This window comes from Lissotriton helveticus, chromosome 11 (genome assembly GCF_964261635.1).
Source record: "Lissotriton helveticus chromosome 11, aLisHel1.1, whole genome shotgun sequence".
Lineage (NCBI taxonomy): Eukaryota > Metazoa > Chordata > Amphibia > Caudata > Salamandridae > Lissotriton > Lissotriton helveticus.
The window spans coordinates 987314336-987334452 of NC_136072.1; the positions used below are offsets into that span (position 1 = coordinate 987314336).

The window sequence follows — 20117 nt, forward strand, 5'->3', positions numbered from 1 at the left end:
CTTATTTCACTTGCCAATAAAAGATATAATAAGGGAGCTTAAATAAAATGCCAGAAAAACCAACTCAGATACAAAAGTGGGACGCAGTGTTACTATCCTTCTCGCAAATAAAAACAGGAACGATTATAATCAGCAGAAAGTCACTGTGAAATTGATTCTAGAGAGAAGGCTGCATATGCCTGTTTTCACAACCATGGTCAGTGATTTTAGACGAGCTGTATAATAAAACGTGCACCGATTAATTTTGATCACCAAATTTTTAGAGTTGGTGAAGCAGCCATATTACCTAGATAGATAAATTAAGTATACAGACGACTATTTTTCTTATTTTCAGTCTACCTGTGAATTTTGACCTAGTGTTCATAGGTTCTAATTTTGCAGGCATTTACCACACCTGAGGTACCAGGGTTCCTTCTGTTCTTTGATCAGGAAAAAAGCGCAGGAAGTAAAGAATGCAGAAAGTGTTGTCAGACAGGAGCGTCAAAATGCAACCTGAAGGGGATCCACCAGTAGTGGCAAAAATGTATTCTTTAAATCTTAGACAAAAAAGAGAAGGATCTACCTCTCCTAAGATCCATCACACCATCTTATAAAAATCCTGGTTTGCCACAGACAACCTCCTTGCTATACGGCATGAGATTAAATAAAAGTTTAATGAGAAAACACCTCATAATAGTGTCTGGCTTCAACTCTCAGCCTAGTTATGAAAGGCTCAAAGGCTTTGGAGGCTCATTGCAGATCATACTGTAGGCATGACACAAGTACCTGAATGCCACAGTTGTGTATCTTTCAAGCATGCATATATGGCACAATCTGCCCTTTGATGGCCCATTTGTCAGTGGATGCAGGGGCAAAGCACACTTTTTCCAGGGGCACGTACATACCCATATTAGAAGAGTAAGTGGGGAGAGGGTTAATAATAGTCTGACCATCCTTGTCCCATCCTTGGAAGGTCCCAGTCCCTTATGCTTCCCAAAGGAAGAATATCCCAAGAGGAAAATGCTTTCTTTCAAAGCTAAGCATATGGTACAAGAAAGGGTGGAAGAGGTTTTCCCTTAATTAACCCTTCCTTGTCTACAATAGCTTCCTAAAATGGCAGCTCACTGTCTTAATGCTGTTGCTGCTCAATACGGCACCCTGACTGCTGATGCTGCTCAAAATGGCATCTTGAGTAGGAAATTGATTACCACCTAATGCAACCACTGCCCTACACACTCTTGCAGCCAGAGCCACACCAGAGTCCGAATGCATGTTCCAGATTTCAAAACACTGATTTGACAATGATAGTGTTTTCTCCCTTTGTATGGAAAGACATAGATTGAGCTATATTTTTGAATATATCTTATTGAGATAAGATCCAAAACTAGCACTGCCTGCTACTGAACAACACCATTCAGTGATCTTCTTTAAGTCCAGACCACCGCCTGGCATATGTCACAACGGTTCCCGGTTAAACATCCTTTTTCTCCATAAGCAGAAATACTAATAGACTCTAGTGGCTGGTTTCCAGTGTACCCTCAGGGAAAATCCAAGAAACCATCAGCATCACTGAACAGAGTTCAGGGACTACAACATCAGATGCAGAGAGAGCATCCCTGCAAAGACAAAGAAAGCTATATTTTCCCACAATCAGACGCACACAAAATCCTTGTATTCATGACCATCATGACAAAGCACCTTTCCACATGAACACAACAGACACATTCATCACCATGCTGACAAGCGTCCCCTGTAAAACAGACTCCTTTTGATCAAACAAGAAAAAACATAATGGCTCCACCAACCTCGGAGTAGAGCAAAGAATACATCCCCAAGTGTACACGCATGCCAGCAAATACCAGGAATGCATGAGTTATATGTAAAGTGCACTTAGGAGTGCTACACCAGACAGTTATATAAATATATATATGCTTTCACCTACCCATTAAGGGACAAAACCCCAAGTAAAGAGAGTTCAAAGAAAAGGTTAACTACCTTAAACCATTGCTTCTTGATGATCTCCTGCAATAGAGTGTAAGCCCCATTTGCTCTATTTTATCAAAGCATTTTCCGCAGCAATTGATTGTGGGTAGATGTCCTTGCAGCCCGCTTGTAACACTTTCAGAGAAAATTAAATTTTCCTATTTTGGTTTTAAAACAGTATGCAACATTCAGTTGTAACACTCAATTGTATCTTGTAGCAGGTAGAATAAATTGTGGCTGTTCGCTGTGAAGCAGCTCAATGTTTCCACTAGATTAACCCTTAATTATGCATGAAAATGCTGCTTCCTAGATTACTGTTCCTCATACAAGTTTGGGCGAAAACAGTAAGAAAAGCACATAAATGCATCAAATGAGGTATTCTTTTAAATACATCTTTTTTAAAGATTTTTTTATTAGTTAAGATTGAAGGGACACCATCAGAGGCTCTTGCACAGTTACCCTGCTTGCTAAAATTTGGCTTCTCAAGATTTTTCTGAGATTAAATTAAGAGGTCTGTGGTTTTTGCTTTGTCATTTTTTGAAGTAGTCTACAGTTATCAGACAAGTATAGCAGAGAGGATTCCTAGTTACCTCAAGTGTTTTCTGAAGTAGTTGTGGAACTCCTCCAAGTGCGATAGATGCTTTGTGAAACTCTCGATGCTGGAGAACGGTTCTCGCAATCTCGGGATCGCCAGTACTAATCGCCTCATGAAGAACTAAAAACCAAAAGAAATGACATGGATGCAAACCATTAAATTAGGAACAAAATTGTGATGCCTTTTATTCTAATAATGATAGTATATTTTTGAATTGTTCAAACCCATCAGTGATGTCATGAGTGATGTCACTGACCATGTCATGAGTGATGTAATATGTGACGTCATCAGCAGTGCATTGCACGCGCAAGTTATAGTGAGTCCAACTAACTATAACGTGGGAATTTCAATGGTTTTATGCGAGTAACATTTCCAGCTAACTATAACTGGTGTGAAACCTATGTTTTTTTCAGTGAATTTAATAGGTTTTTTAATGCTAATTCCTAACTATAACTGGTGTGAAACCTATGGCTTTTTCAGTGAATTTCATAGGTTTTTTAAATCCTAATTCCTAACTATAACTGGTGTGAAACCTATGGTTTTTTCAGTGAATTTCATAGGTTTTGTAAATGCTAATTCCTAACTATATATAGGGCCTCAAACCTATGTTTTTTTCAGTGAATTTCATAGGTTTTTTAATAGCTAATTTCTATAGCTATGAAATATAATATATTTTATAATAAATCCTATATTGTATATTTATGTAATACTATTTTTTTAATGTATATTTTTCCCTTTTTTTTTTTTTGCCTTGGTGCGCTCCCGGTGCGCGTACCGGTGAACGCACGGGTAAGCGCAGTGTTATGGCGCGCCCAGGTGCGCGTACCGGTGGGCGTCCCGTTAGCGCCATTGCCGCGAACGAAAACCTCATCGTGACGTATCGCGTAGCCGCGTGATGCGTCCTATGACGCACGGCGTGAGCGCACCTGGAAGTGCACGAGCGCATACGATCGCGCAACGTACCCCGGGCGCCCACCGGGGCGCGTAGCCTAAGCGCGTCGGGTCATGTGACCTGAAAATAACACTTTTCATTGATTCAAAACAGTTTTGGTTTCCAAATGATGAAAGCCCGGGTCATGTGACCTGAAAATAACACTTTTCATTGGTTCAGAACAGTTTTGTTTTCCAAATGATGAAAGCCCCCACCTTTTTTCCTCATTCTCACTTTGTTCTTTGAGTGAGGAAGACCTGCTTCTATTGATAGAGAAATGGCTAGAGTAGCAGCAGCAGCTGGAGCATCTGCACCACCTCCACCACCACCACAAGGACCACCACAACATCACATTGGTGGTGAACAAGAAGAGGAGGAGGAGGAGGATGAGAGAAGGCAGTTCCTGCCTGAAGACAATCCCCCATATAAACCTAAGGAGCACTTTATATGGGAGTTTTTATAAATCCCAAGGGGTGCAAAGAAGATAAACGCTGCAAAGGTGACCTGTCTCATCTGTGGCGCTGTACTATCCAGGGGGAACCCTGCCAAAAAATATTCATTTGGGAATCACACAATGATTCGCCACATGCAACGATTGCACCCCAATAACTATTCAAGCAAAGAACCCACTCCATCGGGTCCAGAGGCAAGGGAGATGGTCCCAAACATACAAACCAAGGTTGGTGGATACAAAATCGTTTGTATATTTTGTGGAAAAACAATTACCTATGGGGAGCAAAGTATTAATCTCATCAATCTTGCTGGTGACAACCACAAGTGCCCAAAGAAACCTTAATTTTTTCCTGTTTTTTTTTTGCTCCAGTTGAGCCGTTTACAATTCCCTGTTTTTTGTTTGTCCCCATAAAAAAAATTAAAAAAAATATATCAAATTCTTCATAAAAGCCCAAAAAAGTAAAAAAATATAAAACAACAAAAAGAATTTAAAAAACAGTTCTTTTTAGAACTACCTCCAATTTATAAAAAAAATGCTTCATTTTTAAAAAAACTCTGTCATTCTTTTTTTTCCAGGGTACGCTCCCCGGTACGCTGCCCGGTGCGCGTATCGGGCGCTCCCCCCGCGAAAATCGAAAAAAAAAAAAAAAAAGTTTTGCCCGCGGGGCCCTTTTATGGCCCCCACATCAAACCTAGAGGGTCAAGGGGGTCTAACCTGCCCCCTTTTGGTCATTTCCCCCTTTGCTTTTGCCACCTCTTGTGTCTCGATCCTACCGAGACACAAGATGGCGGCCGCTCCGGACTGTTTGGAATGTTGACAGACACCCGAGAGCCAATCAGCTTTCCGCTCGCTTACTCGCGTAGCGCGCTGGTGCCCGCCCCGGTGCGCGTACCAGGGCGCGCTTATAGATATATATCTTTTTTTAACCTAAATTACTCAAAATCCACTGGAGCACATATCTTCAGACATAGCAAAGGCACATCGGGCTACCAGTCCCTACAATTTTGCCAAGTTTGGTGGAAATCCATTCAGTCGTTCGGGCTAAAAGTGAGTCCAACCGCCCTATGGAAATTAACATAGGGAAAAACACATTTTGGGACCCCCCCTTTTATCTCGGCCCCCGCTTGACGAATCCCCCCCAAACTTTCAGGGAAAGAGCGGAGCGGGTCATCTTCTTTGAGAAATTCGCGAAGATTGGTCCACCGGCGCCAAAGTTATTCCCAATAGAATGTTGCGGATTTCCTATGGAAAGTAGATCCTAACTATAACTACCTACTGGCAACCGCCAGCAGGTAATATCTATATATATATATATATATATATATCTATATATATATATCTATATATATATATATATATATATATATATATATATATATATATATATAGATATATATACATACATATATATATATACATATATATATTACCTACTGGCGGTCGCCAGTAGGTATATATAGTTAGGATTTTTTCTCTATGGGATTTTTGAAAATTCTATGTCTAATAACTTTGGCGTTTGTGGACGGAATTGGCTGAAATTTTCTGGAAAATGGAACATTTTGTTTCTGAGCAGCCCCTGAAAATTTGGGGGGGGTTCGTCAAGGGGGGGCCGAGAAAAAAGGGGGGTCCCAAAACGCGTTTTCCCATGTTAATTTCCATAGGGCGGTTGGCCTCACTTTTAGCCCGAACGGCTGAATGGATTTGCACGAAACTTGGCAAAATTGTAGGGACTGGTAGCCCGATGTGCCTTTGCTAGGTCTCAATATATGTGCTCCAGTGGATTTTGAGAAATTAACGTTCAAAAAAAGATATATATCTGTAACAGCGCTCCGGGCAGCGCTCCGCTTCGCGTACTTTTCGCGTTACGGAGCTTTGCGAAGCGAAGCTGATTGGTTCTCCGGCGTCTGTAAACATTCCAAACAGTCCGTAGCGGCCGCCATCTTGTCTCTCGGTAGGATCGAGAGACAAGAGGAGGCCAAAGCGAAGGGGCAAATGACCATAAGGGGGCATAGTAGATCCTCCCTGACCCCCTAGGTTTGATGTGGAGGTTTTAAAAGGGCCCCGCGGGGCAAAAAAAAAAAAAATCGAACGGCTGAATAGATTTGCATGAAACTTGGCAAAATTGTAGGGACCGGTAGCCCGATGTGCCTTTGCTGGGTCTCAATATATGTGCTGCAGTGGATTTTGAGAAATTAACGTTCAAAAAAAGATATATATCTGTGACAGCGTCCCGGGTAGCGCTCCGTTTCGCGTACTTTTCGCGTTACGGAGCTTTGCGAAGCGAAGCTGATTGGCTCTCCGGTGTCTGTAAACATTCCAAACAGTACGGAGCGGCCGCCATCTTGTCTCTCGGTAGGATCGAGAGACAAGAGGAGGCCAAAGCGAAGGGGCAAATGACCATAAGGGGGCATAGTAGATCCTCCCTGACCCCCTAGGTTTGATGTGGAGGCTTTAAAAGGGCTCCGCGGGGCAAAAAAAAAAAAAAACACACTTTTTTTTGGGTGGGGTGCGCCCGGTTCGCGTAACGGGAAGCGGACTGGGGAGCGTACTACAAGGAAACAAGAATGATTGACTTTTAACTTATTGTATGTTTATAGACTTTTTTTTTTCTTTTTTTTCTGCTGAGTGACGTCTCGGCCTATGTCCACGGGATGCAGTCCCTACCATCTCGGCGTTTAAGCCCAGGGGGACCGGTAGTGTGGGAGAGATAACGTCTGTTAACGTTCGATTCGAAGGAAATCAGGAAGTGTTGATAAACATTGTCTGCGCCATCTTGCCTTTTTTCAAATGCCACACTTTTGTCGTGCACGGCAGCCATTTTAGATGCCTTGACCAGACCCACTCTCTGCACGCTGTCGATCCTTAGCATGGCTCCCCACCCTCGCAAGCATCTCCCCCAGGCACTGGTCACCCCCGCTCTCTGTCTTATGCATGGGCAATAAACCTCCCCCCATCTGCGCTGCTCTTCCCTGAGAATCACACCCTGTGCCCGCCCGACACCTCCCTTTCGCCCTATTCACTACCGCACCCTCTGACACTCCTCTTCCTCTGTGTCCGATTGTCCAGGCCGGTCCCAGGCTATCAGGTAGCCCTGCAGATGTAGTTTATGGCCCCAGCTGTAAAGAATCACCCCTCTTCAAAGGAGTTACAGTAGATCAAGGCCCCCACCCGATGAGATCCGTCACACCACACGCGTTCCTACTATCTGAAAATCATCCTGTATTGTGATTGGGGAGGGGACCGAGCCTGAAGCGGAAGATTCCAGGGATGCCTCTTTGTACATCAAAGTTTTTACAATTATGTGTCACATTAAAAATATATAGCACTCCAACAAAGTAGTAGGATTATAAAACTTTAATAACTTATAAATATATACAATGCAACAAAAACAGTAAAAACATTTAAACATTTTTATGAAAAAAGAAGCAACAATGGTCAGTAGCTGTGTTTTGTGCGAATAGTTCCAAGGCAGCACAACGTGCTGAGTTCTGGATGGCACCCAGGTGATGTTGCCTGGGTGCCGCACTGGTTTTGGGTATCCTACAATGCTGCTCCGAATAACGGCATGGGGCGCCCCGGGGGGGGAGGGGGGTGAGGCGGCGTGAACGGGCCTCCCCAGGTGGAGGCTCGTCTGCTGTAGTGGGGCGCCCCTTTACCGTTTCAGTTGCCATTCTGCCCGCTTTTGGTACACTGTGCCAAAATCCGCCATTCAGCTGAGTTGCGCCCACTCTTGCGGTGCAGCGATAGGCGGCTGCCACAGGACTCTCAAAATGGCGGCAGGCTCTTTCCTTTTTGGGCACGGCGTGGGGCGCCCCGGGGGGGGGGGTGAGGCGGCGTGAACGGGCCTCCCCAGGTGGAGGCTCGTCTGCTGTAGTGGGGCGCCCCTTTACCGTTTCAGTTGCCATTCCGCCCGCTTTTGGTACACTGTGCCAAAATCCGCCATTCAGCTGAGTTGCGCCCACTCTTGCGGTGCAGCGATAGGCGGCTGCCACAGGACTCTCAAAATGGCGGCAGGCTCTTTCCTTTTTGGGACTGGTCCACTGAAATGGCCCTGGGACACCTTGGAAATCGGACGCTTGTCTGCTAGGTCTTGGACCCCATTCTCGAAAGCGTCCCCTCAGCCTTGAGGATTCTACAAAAGTCTTGGGGGCCCCCGACTCCTGCAGGCTTCCGGTGGGGAGCGGCTGCCATGATTGCTCGCGGAATGACCACGACGGAGCCACGAGATGGTGGTGCTTTCATGCTGACGCCAGCTTCAGTCTGAAACATCCAGAAACAAGGTGGGGCTTTCATCGTTTGGGAAAAAAAAAAGTTTTCATCCAATGAAAAGTGTTATTTTTAGGTCATATGATCAAGCCTTCCATCATTAGGAAACCAAAAGTAAAATGAACCAATGAAAAGTTTTATAAACAAGTCACATGACCTGTTATGCGGCATAGGGTATAAAAAGCGTAGAAAATCCATTGGCACGTGAGGCGGCGTCAGTAGCGGACCGATGTGCGAATAGGCCGAAGGCAGCAGAACGCGCCAAGATCCGGATGGCACCGAGGTGGGGTCCAGCAAGTTGCCGCACTGGTGTGGCCATCCTACAATGCTGCGCCGAAAGTCGGCGTGGGGCGCCCCGTTGGCCTGTGAGTTCGCGTCAGTAGCGGACCGATGTGCGAATAGGCCGAAGGCAGCACAACGCGCCAAGATCCGGATGGCACCGAGGTGGGGTCCAGCAAGTTGCCGCACTGGTGTGGCCATCCTACAATGCTGCGCCGAAAGTCGGCGTGGGGTGCCCCGTTGGCCTGTGAGGCGGCGTCAGTAGCGGACCGATGTGCGAATAGGCCGAAGGCAGCACAACGCGCCAAGATCCGGATGGCACCGAGGTGGGGTCCAGCAAGTTGCCGCACTGGTGTGGCCATCCTACAATGCTGCGCCGAAAGTCGGCGTGGGGTGCCCCGTTGGCCTGTGAGGCGGCGTCAGTAGCGGACCGATGTGCGAATAGGCCGAAGGCAGCAGAACGCGCCAAGATCCGGATGGCACCGAGGTGGTGTCCAGCAAGTTGCCGCACTGGTGTGGCCATCCTACAATGCTGCGCCGAAAGTCGGCGTGGGGCGCCCCGTTGGCCTGTGAGGTGGCGTCAGTAGCGGACCGATGTGCGAATAGGGCCAAAGGCAGCGCAACGCGCCAAGATCCGGATGGCACCGAGGTGGGGTCCAGCAAGTTGCCGCACTGGTGTGGCCATCCTACAATGCTGCGCCGAAAGTCGGCGTGGGGCGCTCCGTTGGCCTGTGAGTTCGCGTCAGTCAGTGGAGGTTGTTTGAGGATCTGACTGCATTGGAAAGCAATGTGATGCTGTGCGTCGCCCCCAAGATGAAGGTTCCTCGGCTGCAGTGGGGCGCCCCTTGGTGTTTCACTCGCTATGCAGCTGAGTTGCGTGCGCACTTGCGGCGAATAGGCCGAAGGCAGCACAACAATGTTTTCGGAATGGAAGACACCACAAGGCGCTGAGATTCGGTTGGCACCGAGGTGGTGTCTAGCAAGTTGCCGCACTGGTGTGGCCATCCTACAATGCTGCTCCGAATAACGGCGTGGGGTGCCCGAAGGGGGGGGGAGGCGGCGTGAACGGGCCTCCCCAGGTGGAGGCTCGTCTGCTGTAGTGGGGCGCCCCTTTACCGTTTCAGTTGCCATTCCGCCCGCTTTTGGTACACTGTGCCAAAATCCGCCATTCAGCTGAGTTGCGCCCACTCTTGCGGTGCAGCGATAGGCGGCTGCCACAGGACTCTCAAAATGGCGGCAGGCTCTTTCCTTTTTGGGCACGGCGTGGGGCGCCCCGGGGGGGGGGTGAGGCGGCGTGAACGGGCCTCCCCAGGTGGAGGCTCGTCTGCTGTAGTGGGGCGCCCCTTTACCGTTTCAGTTGCCATTCCGCCCGCTTTTGGTACACTGTGCCAAAATCCGCCATTCAGCTGAGTTGCGCCCACTCTTGCGGTGCAGCGATAGGCGGCTGCCACAGGACTCTCAAAATGGCGGCAGGCTCTTTCCTTTTTGGGACTGGTCCACTGAAATGGCCCTGGGACACCTTGGAAATCGGACGCTTGTCTGCTAGGTCTTGGACCCCATTCTCGAAAGCGTCCCCTCAGCCTTGAGGATTCTACAAAAGTCTTGGGGGCCCCCGACTCCTGCAGGCTTCCGGTGGGGAGCGGCTGCCATGATTGCTCGCGGAATGACCACGACGGAGCCACGAGATGGTGGTGCTTTCATGCTGACGCCAGCTTCAGTCTGAAACATCCAGAAACAAGGTGGGGCTTTCATCGTTTGGGAAAAAAAAAAAGTTTTCATCCAATGAAAAGTGTTATTTTTAGGTCATATGATCATGCCTTCCATCATTAGGAAACCAAAAGTAAAATGAACCAATGAAAAGTTTTATAAACAAGTCACATGACCTGTTATGCGGCATAGGGTATAAAAAGCGTAGAAAATCCATTGGCACGTGAGGCGGCGTCAGTAGCGGACCGATGTGCGAATAGGCCGAAGGCAGCAGAACGCGCCAAGATCCGTATGGCACCGAGGTGGGGTCCAGCAAGTTGCCGCACTGGTGTGGCCATCCTACAATGCTGCGCCGAAAGTCGGCGTGGGGCGCCCCGTTGGCCTGTGAGTTCGCGTCAGTAGCGAACCGATGTGCGAATAGGCCGAAGGCAGCACAAGGCGCCAAGATCCGGATGGCACCGAGGTGGGGTCCAGCAAGTTGCCGCACTGGTGTGGCCATCCTACAATGCTGCGCCGAAAGTCGGCGTGGGGTGCCCCGTTGGCCTGTGAGGCGGCGTCAGTAGCGGACCGATGTGCGAATAGGCCGAAGGCAGCACAACGCGCCAAGATCCGGATGGCACCGAGGTGGGGTCCAGCAAGTTGCCGCACTGGTGTGGCCATCCTACAATGCTGCGCCGAAAGTCCTTAGACCCCGTGGAATCCTGCCTGCCTCCACGTATTTGGTGAGCGATTTGTGCTCCCACCATTTCGTAATTTCTGCCTTAGTCTTTTTTTCAAGGGCTTTCAATAACTGTTTCGCATTCAATTGCACACTGTTGGGTTGGCTGATAACGGCAGCGGCTTTGGTAGCGTTCTTGTGTACATTGCTGAACAACGCTTCCGCCGCGTCTTCCCGTTCTCTCTCCAAACTAGCTGACATTGTGAATATGAGAGGATTTAACTATAGCGTACCGATGGCAAACGCCAAATCCGGTCCTCTTACTGCCTTATGCCTTGCACTCGTTACCTGGCTACTTTCCAAAAAATTTCACCATCGTTGTGATTGGATGACACCCGCTTCCAGCTCGCCTTTCGGACCAACCATCAGCGCGTCTTCATCCAGTACTCCACGTGGTTTTTTTCTTCTTGGACCAGGGGGTCTAGCCAAATTTCCTTCGTGGAAGAAAGCGCGTTCAGCTGTAGAAGCACGACCTCATTATCAACGAGTGGGTACCGTAAACGGGGACAGCTCACCTCCGTATTATATGAACACCAAATCTTCAATCCTTTGCATAAAGAAGACACGGACCCCAGGCTGCAGTAAGGGAGATTTTATTCACCTCTCAGGCGACGCGTTTCGAGCAACTCGTGCTCTTGATCACACACCATGCACCTGGTCAGCATTCATTTAAATACGTTTTTTTACTTTGCAGTGCTCCACCCCCTGAGTGAATCACATGGTGCATAGACATGGAAAACACATTTCTCTATGCTATTAAATTCAGCACCCACCATCACTGCACTTAATTAAAAAGGCTGGGATCACATTAATGAAATCATTAAAAAACATGACATATTTTGCAAATAAATCTTACCACACCCAACAAACACGGAATGTGTGTCAGATATAAACTGTATCATTTTATAATTTTTAAAATCGTCTATATACAAAGCGTTAACATTAGATGTATAAAAAACCCATACACATTAGAAAAAAGTGCTAGTGCAAATAATCTGTGATAAAGTGCAAATTTGTGCAAAATGCAAAATATCTGTGGACTTGGAAATATAAATCGACTTTTCACATTGTATTACCAAGTTAAAATTTGTATCAATATAGACGGGGAAACATTGGAAGAAAACACGTTAAGAACCATATTTATGATGATCCACATGTTAATTAAACAGGGAATACCTATACAAAATACGGATATATGCGCTTTAACCATCACATAGCTGCATGATTGATTTGAACATTCTGGCACAGTGCCTTTTTCCTAACACAGGATGCTGCCACTAGACGCAAATACCCTTCATTGTTGCCACTGTCTATGCACAATTACTAAGAATAATAATGGAATCGCTGAGGTCCGCACCTAAGGGATGGGAAGTCATAGAATTAAGGCAGCTAATTGACAGAGATAAAAAGAACATAGTTGTAATGAGACAATCAACATTGGTAACTGGGGCAAGTTAATGAGAGCACACAGGGATAATATCAATATAGGTGACCTGTAACTTGATCCATATGCACAGGTTCAATCAAAAGGCATAAAGCCTATGGAGCTAGTACTGATTTCTTGTTTATAAAAAACAGTGCAAATCCTCCCCTGTGTTCATCCCATTAGGGATCCTAGTGTCTAAAAGTAATATATATTTACTCTCCAGTTGTCTTAAAGTTCTATCTCTGTTGCCACCCCTGATGTTTTTAGGCACTGCATCAATGATAAAGTACTTAAGATCATTCAGATTCTTTTTGTGGACCAATTCAAAGTGGCGCGCCACTGGATAACTTTCATCTGAATTGACAATCGCTCTAAGGTGTTGGAGGATACGATTAAAGGCCTGCAGTTTAGTGCTCCCAATGTACTCGAGCCCACAAGTACAATGGAGCACATAAACCACAAAGTCAGTGCGGCAAGTATAATGTCCCTTAATCAAGATTGGTTTAGGATCAAAAGCAGAGTGATATTCCTTGGTGTTAATTCCAAACTTACATGCTCTGTATGAGATACACTTAAAAAATCCAAATTTGTCTGATAACCAGTTCTTCTTTATTACCACCTCAGGGCTCGATTTAACTAGAACATCCCTCATAGAGGGTGCTCTTCTGAAAATAATAGAGGGTTCGTCTGGTAACAGTGGAGCCAAACTGACATCGGTCTTAAGTAACGGCCAGTGCTTTTTAAGTATCCCCCTCACCTTCCTTTCCTCACCACTGAAGGTGGTGATAAGGCTAATCTTGTCATTAAATTCCTCTGTTTTATTCATTGTTTTATGGGTGGAGTTCGTGTTTTCAGCAGTGAAATACTCCTCTCTACTGAATCTATTCGCCTTCTTTTTAGCCTCCTGTAACAACGAGGCGCTATAGCCTCGAGCACAGAATCTATTAAATGCTTCATTCTGGCACCTCTCCAAATCTGACTCCGAACTGCAGATACTGCGCATCCTCAGAAATTTCCTGTAGGGGATACTTCTGACGAGATGACCCGGATGCGAACTGCTAGCGTGCAGATTCGCATTGCCCGCTGTTGTTTTTCTATGGAGCCGAGTTTGCAATTTATCCTCACAGATGTATATTTCTACATCTAAGAATTGGATCTGGTTACTGCTGATTTGGGAGGTAAACCGCAAATTAAGCTGATTGTCATTGATTTTATCGACAAACTCAGTGGCAGATTCTACTGTGCCCCTCCAAACCATAAAGATGTTAATGAATCGCCAAAAATAGGCTATGTTATTGGAGAATGAGCTGGCGAGTAAGCCCCTGAGGACATGCTCCTCCCACCACCCTACATGTAAACATGCATATATATATGCAGTGGATCGCTTGTAGCCAGCGGTGCGGGACGGTCATTATTATTCAAATAAAGTTCCAATCAAGCGATCACCTAGAGTATTTGGAATATACCAGAACGTTGGTTTTAATCCAGGTAACGCGTTTCACTTGCACAGCAAGCTTGGTAACACACTGTATTGTGAGTAGTGACTTTCAATACATAGGGAGTATGGAAACAAAGAAGGGGACAACCAAGTACATTTGCTCATAAGTCAACATGGCATTCATTTTGTAACGTGCATCTAATAGTACACACTTGTATTCAGTATTCATACAAAGGTACCCATAGCGGGATTACTGCATCCCCGTATCTGTGCGCACATTTCATAAAGTATTTAGTATTCAAAACAGTTCATAAAAGAAATTGAACACGGAACAGATTTATCTATTTACATTAATATACTTGGCAAAGTGCCATTGTTTGATCAATATGGTATCAATTTTGTAACATGCACTCAAGAGTGTACTGCTGTATCCATAGGTTTCCATAGTGGGTTTGATACACCCCCATACATGTCACACATACTCACGGCATCCAATATTCGCTGCACTGTGAATGTACGCCCTTAAGGAGGGATAAAGACGGTATACAGACTCATCTATATAAATTTCTTTTTAAATTTCTAGACTTGGCAAGGTGCCGAATAGCCATGTATTTCACCTATTCTCCTTCCCATTTGTTACAGGCACTTTTAATGCGCCGAGGTTTGAAATTTGACTTGTAATACAGTCAAACGTCCACGCATGTGTATGCGTCCTGGCCCAGGGTCAGAAGTAAACCTCTGAGTGACTGGCAGTCCTATCATAAGCAGACTTTCAAAAATTGACGGCCAGGGTCACGGAAGTTGAGCAAGTCACAAAAACACTTGCGAAAGACACCACGCCCAGAAAAAAACAGTGAACTGGCTGGAGGCAGAGAACAAACTAATGGCAGCAAAACTGGACGACCAGGAAGGGCAACAATGTTAGAATTACGGGAATTCCCGAAAGTGAAGGGAGCCCGGCAATGGACTTATATGTGAAGGACCTCATAAAATCAAGGCTTCAACCCAGGGGATTACAAACCTTCTTCTCCGTCAAAAGGGCCCACAGAGTTCCGGGAGGTAAGCCCAAACTTGGGGCCCCCCTAGACCTGTGCTGGCTCGAATTTTCAATTTCACAGACAGAGACGCTATATTGCAAACTGCTAGGGTGGCTCCGGCGCTCCGAATCCAAAAATCAACGGAGTCCTTTTTTCCGGAATATACAGTAGCGGTCTCCAGATGCCGCAGGAGCTTCATGGAGGTCAAGAAAGAGTTGAGGGCCAGGGAACTGCCATACTCGATGTTATTCCCGGCGAAGCTCCGAGTGGTTGCAGATGGGAAAACGTGGTTCTTCGACACGCCGGAGGAGACACACGACTGGCTCGAGGGATGGCGTCAGGTGGAAGGACCCAAGCGAAAGAAGAGGAACCAATGACGCCGTGAAATGACCGAAGACACTGGGGACCGTGAACAGCAACGAGGAGAAGACCATCTGCAGCAGAGTGAGGCCAAAGAGTGAGGCCGAAGAGTGAAGCTAAGTGAGAACATTGATCACGGAGTTTGAAGGAAGTGTGATGGCGCACGTGGACTAACCCGCTACGGAACTTGAACTAAACGCTAAGCGAAAGCAGTCTTTAGGGGTGGGGAAGGACTACGACCGTCCTTGGACCTCTCACCTCCTACACGCAAGTACTTTTTAGGGGCTGGGATTGAGCACTCTGCTAAGTTGGAGGGGCAGGCAGTTATGAGTCCGTCGGGCATGGAGGCAGGGAAGGGGGTGTGGGGGGAAGGGTAGGTTTACATGGTTCTGTACGTTCTTGGTTTCAGTTCACAGCGGCGGTTTCAGGATTGTAACATTCCCACATGTTGAACGAAGTGCACAGTATACGAATAAGTTAGTATCCGCTCCCCAGTGCTTTCAAAGACATGGCGACACAAGTCCTAGCTGATCACAGTTCAGAGTCGCACCCTAAGACTCAGGTAACCCCTCTGACATTGCTCACTTGGTATGTACATGGACTGGGGGACAAGATAAAGAGGGGTCTGGTTCTGCAAAGTCTGAAGCACTGCGCCCCAACACAAGCCCTACTGCAGGAAACGCACCTCACTAGCACCGCATGTAAGGCGATGGATAGGTGGGGGTAGAAGATGGTGGTACACTCGGAGTTCTCCTCTGGCTCCAGAGGAGTGGGCATCCTGGTAAAGAAACAATCCCCATTCATAATACATAAAACGAAAAAGGATGATCAGGGCCGATTTGCGGCCCTCATGGGCCAATGGGAGGGTGGGAGGGTAGAACGGTCAATGTGGTGTCAGTATATATTCCTCCTGCCCTGCATGCGATAGCGTTCCCTGCCCATAGCGAGTTCTTACTTATCCTGCCGAAGGGGGGGGTGGGGGACTTTAATGCATCTATAAATGGCACCTTGGACAGATACCCGGGGAAGACACAACTATCTGGTGTGTCTCGCCTACAGAGTTCTATAGAGGCACTTGGACTTACTGATGTATGGAGGCACCACCACCCCACGACACAACACTATACCTTCCACTCAGGGGTACATAACAGTTTGATGAAGTGATGAAGAAAGCCTGCTTGGAACTTTTTTACTCTTGATTAATGGCAGAAATTGTTGCTTTAAATTTATATTATATATTCGATACTCCTTGGGTAAAAAAAAATTCTTGAGTTTTGAGTGGCTTTAACGGTGGGCCACTCCAAGTCGAGTGTCAAAAATTTTGGATACTTCGAGTATGAAGTACTTGATTAAATATCTCACTGTGCACACGGTCGAGTTCCCTCATCGTGTGATTGTTTGAAGTACATAACAGTTTATCTAGAATAGACTATTTCCTATTTCCTGGCCTCAATGGATAGTCTTAAGAGCGTAGACGATGTAATATTAAAACCTAGGGGCATTTCGGACCACTCCCCAATACTGTTGACTTTTTCATATCACCACGAGACTCGCAGGCGGGTCTACTCCATCTACTTCCATCTATTTGCAGGTACCAAAAGTCAGGAAAGCGACAAAACACTACTTTGAAGAAAATACTCCATCAGTTAGCTCACCGTCTATCCTATGGGAGGCTTACAAAACCGTTGTCAGGGGGCAGGCCATAGTCTCTATTGCAGGGCATAAGTGGGAGAAACAGAGAGAATTGCATGACCTTGAGCTAGACCTGCATGCAGCTGAAAAGCAACGCGCGGCTGACCCCACACCAGCTGCATCCCAAACGCTACACATTAGACAGCACATTAGACAGTAACAATATAGAGAACATCTAAGAGAAGAGACTAGGTCAAGACTCATGGCCACTAGACATAAAATATATGACATAGGAGACAAAGCCGGAAAGCTTCTGGCATGGCTGGATAAGAAGGAGCGGGGTAACATGGAGATAGCAAAGATACAGACGGAGGAAGGACAGACGACGGCGGATCCACGTGTGATAGTTAGCACACTAGCACAACACTTCCAGAAGGTATACACCTCAGCATCCACAATGACAGTGGAGGAGGCACTGGCTTCCATTAAAGACATAGCAATGCCCAAGCTTACCTCGGAGAAGGCCCTAGAGTTAGAGGCGGATCTCACGGTGGAAGAACTGCAAACCGGTCATTACAGTCTGGAAAAGCGATGGGAATGAATGGGGTGCCTATTGAGGTGTACAAGGAAACGGCAGGAACTACTGGCCCACACTTACTACGCATGTACACTGATAGCCTGGAGAAGGGTGAATTACCGCTTGACCAACGATTGGCTAATATAGTGGCCATTCCTAAGCCAGGGAAACCTACGGTAGAATGTACCTCTTACCATCCGATATCGCTGATAAACGCGGAAGCTAAAATCCTCTCGAAAGTATTGGCGACTAGACTAGCACCACACCTCATGAATCTAATACATCCGGACCAGTCCGGGTTCATGCCGGGTAGAAACACTGCACTGAATTTTAGGCGCCTACATGGGATAATGGCTAGAGCTCCGTACCTGCAAGAGCCAGCTGTTGTGATATCCTTAGATGCGTGGATGGCTTTCGATATGGTGGAGTGGACCTTCCAGTTCGCAGTGCTTCACCATCTTGGCTTCGGGCCCAAGTTTTGTGCATGGGTTCGCCTCTTGTACACTAAACCTCTGGCGCACGTTACAGTCAACGGACACATTTCTGATGACTTCCCACTTGCAAGGGGGACACGTCAGGGTTGTCCCCTGTCGCCACTGCTTTTTGCTCTGGCGCTGGAGCCGGATGGATCAGATGGGAGCCAATGATAAGGGGCCTTAAATGGACAGAAGGGTGGGAAGACCGCAACACCCTATATGCGGACGATATATTAGTGTACTTGGCTGCCCCTAGACGCTCCATATTGGTTCTCCCTAATATCTGTGAAAATTATGGAAGGGTATCCGGGTACACTATCAACTGGTCCAAATCTGTAGCACAAGTTACTACTTGTGTAACGATATATCTGTAAGAGACATTAGTTAGTATTAGATTCCTTACCTTAGAATATCCCCAGGCGTCAGACTGGATCCGGAAACTTTTGCGTAGCAGTACCCTTGCGCGTCGGTAGGCGTCGTCTGCGGCTCCGCGTCTGTCGTCGGGGTCGTGGGCGCCGTGATGACGTCGTCGTAGTACTTAGACGCCGCCTCCGCGTGCTGACGTCAGTTCTTAGACACAGCTTTTCCGCGCCAGAAACGCAGAGCCATGTCAAAAAACCAACACTGGTGCCATTGAAACTAGGGCCCTGAAAGGGGACAACCCTAACCCTAGATATTGGTTCGCAGAACGGGGAGGATGGGTGGGTCGGTAAGGAATCTAATACTAACTAATGTCTCTTACAGATATATCGTTACACAAGTAGTAACTTGTGCATCTGAAAGAGACACGTTAGTATTAGATTCCTTACCTTAGAATAGATACCCCAGCAATACCAACCCCGGTGGTGGGTCTGCGAACCAATAATCACACCAGAAAGTCCTGGAGGACGGAACGGCCAAAGAAGCCATCCCTCCGGACTTGGCTGTCCAGGCAGTAGTGTCTTGCAAACGTGTGCAGCGATGCCCACGTAGCTGCCTGACAGATGTCTTGTAAGGGCACACCCCTGCCCAGGGCAGTGGTAGTCGCCATGGCTCGGGTAGAATGAGCCCGCAATCCAGCCGGGGGCTCCTTCCTAGCCAAGGAGTAGCATGCCTGGATACACAAGATGATCCACTGGGAGATGGTCCTCTTGTGCACCGCTTTCCCCTTCTTAGCGCCCACGTAACCAACAAAGAGTTGGTCATCCACCCGGAACTGGCGTGTGCGATCCAGATAAAATGAGAGCGCACGTTTTGGGTCCAGACGGTGGAGCCGCTCTTCCTCTTTAGAGGGATGCGGTGTCGGGAAGAAGGTTGGCAAGGTGATAGACTGCCCGATGTGAAAGGCCGTGACAACCTTGGGCAGGAAAGAGGGTTTGGTACGAAGCACCACTTTGTCCGGATGGACAGACAGAAAAGGTGGAGTACAAGAAAGAGCCTGGAGCTCACTCACTCTCCTGGCAGAGGTGATGGCAACCAGGAAAGCAGTCTTCAAAGTCAGAAGGCGAAGAGGACAGTTGTGAAGTGGCTCAAAGGGAGCGCACATCAGGAATGTTAAAACCAGGTTCAAGTCCCACTGAGGCATCACAAACGGAACAGGAGGAAACGTGTGAGTGATGCCCTTAAGAAATCTATTTACAATAGGGGACTTGAACAAAGAAGGCTGATCAGGTAGCCTGAGTAAGGCTGAAAGGGCAGAAAGGTAGCCCTTGATAGTGCCCAGAGCAGAGCCCTGCTGGGCAAGAGAAAGAAGGAAGAGAAGAACCTCAGAAAGAGGGGCAGAAAGAGGATTCACAGCCTTTGCTGTGCACCATGCCACAAATCTGTTCCACATGCAGGCGTATACCGACTTTGTGGAGGGACGCCTGGCTGCCAGAATGATGTTACAGACTTCAGGAGGCAAGTCAAATGGCCTCAACTGTCGCCGCTCAATCTCCAAGCATGGAGGTGGAGACTGGACAGGTTCGGGTGGAGGACCTTCCCCTGCTGCTGCGACAGAAGGTCCTCGTGAAGAGGCAGACGAACCGGGGGATCGAGTGACAGACTGAGTAGCTCTGGATACCAGTACCTTCGAGCCCAGTCCGGAGCCACAAGGATGACTTGGGCCCGGTCGCGCTTGATCTTCTTCAGCACTCTGGGCAGAAGTGGTATAGGCAGAAAGGCGTACAACAGACCGCAACTCCACTCGCGACGAAAAGCGTCTCCGAGCGAGTGCCGCCTTGGAAATTCCACCGCGCAGAACTGATGACATTGCGCGTTCTCTTCGGTGGCGAATAGATC

General features: G+C 47.4%; 1 protein-coding gene across 1 annotated transcript in view; it reads right to left on the minus strand.

Annotated features, from left to right (window-relative positions):
* ANKRD13A (ankyrin repeat domain 13A) overlaps nucleotides 1-20117 on the minus strand; it is a 482945-nt gene that overhangs the window by 376687 nt on the left and 86141 nt on the right. Inside the window, exon 3 of the mRNA XM_078667340.1 lies at nucleotides 2553-2677. Coding sequence (XP_078523466.1) covers nucleotides 2553-2677 — 125 coding nt within the window. The remainder of the gene's footprint in view (nucleotides 1-2552; nucleotides 2678-20117) is intronic.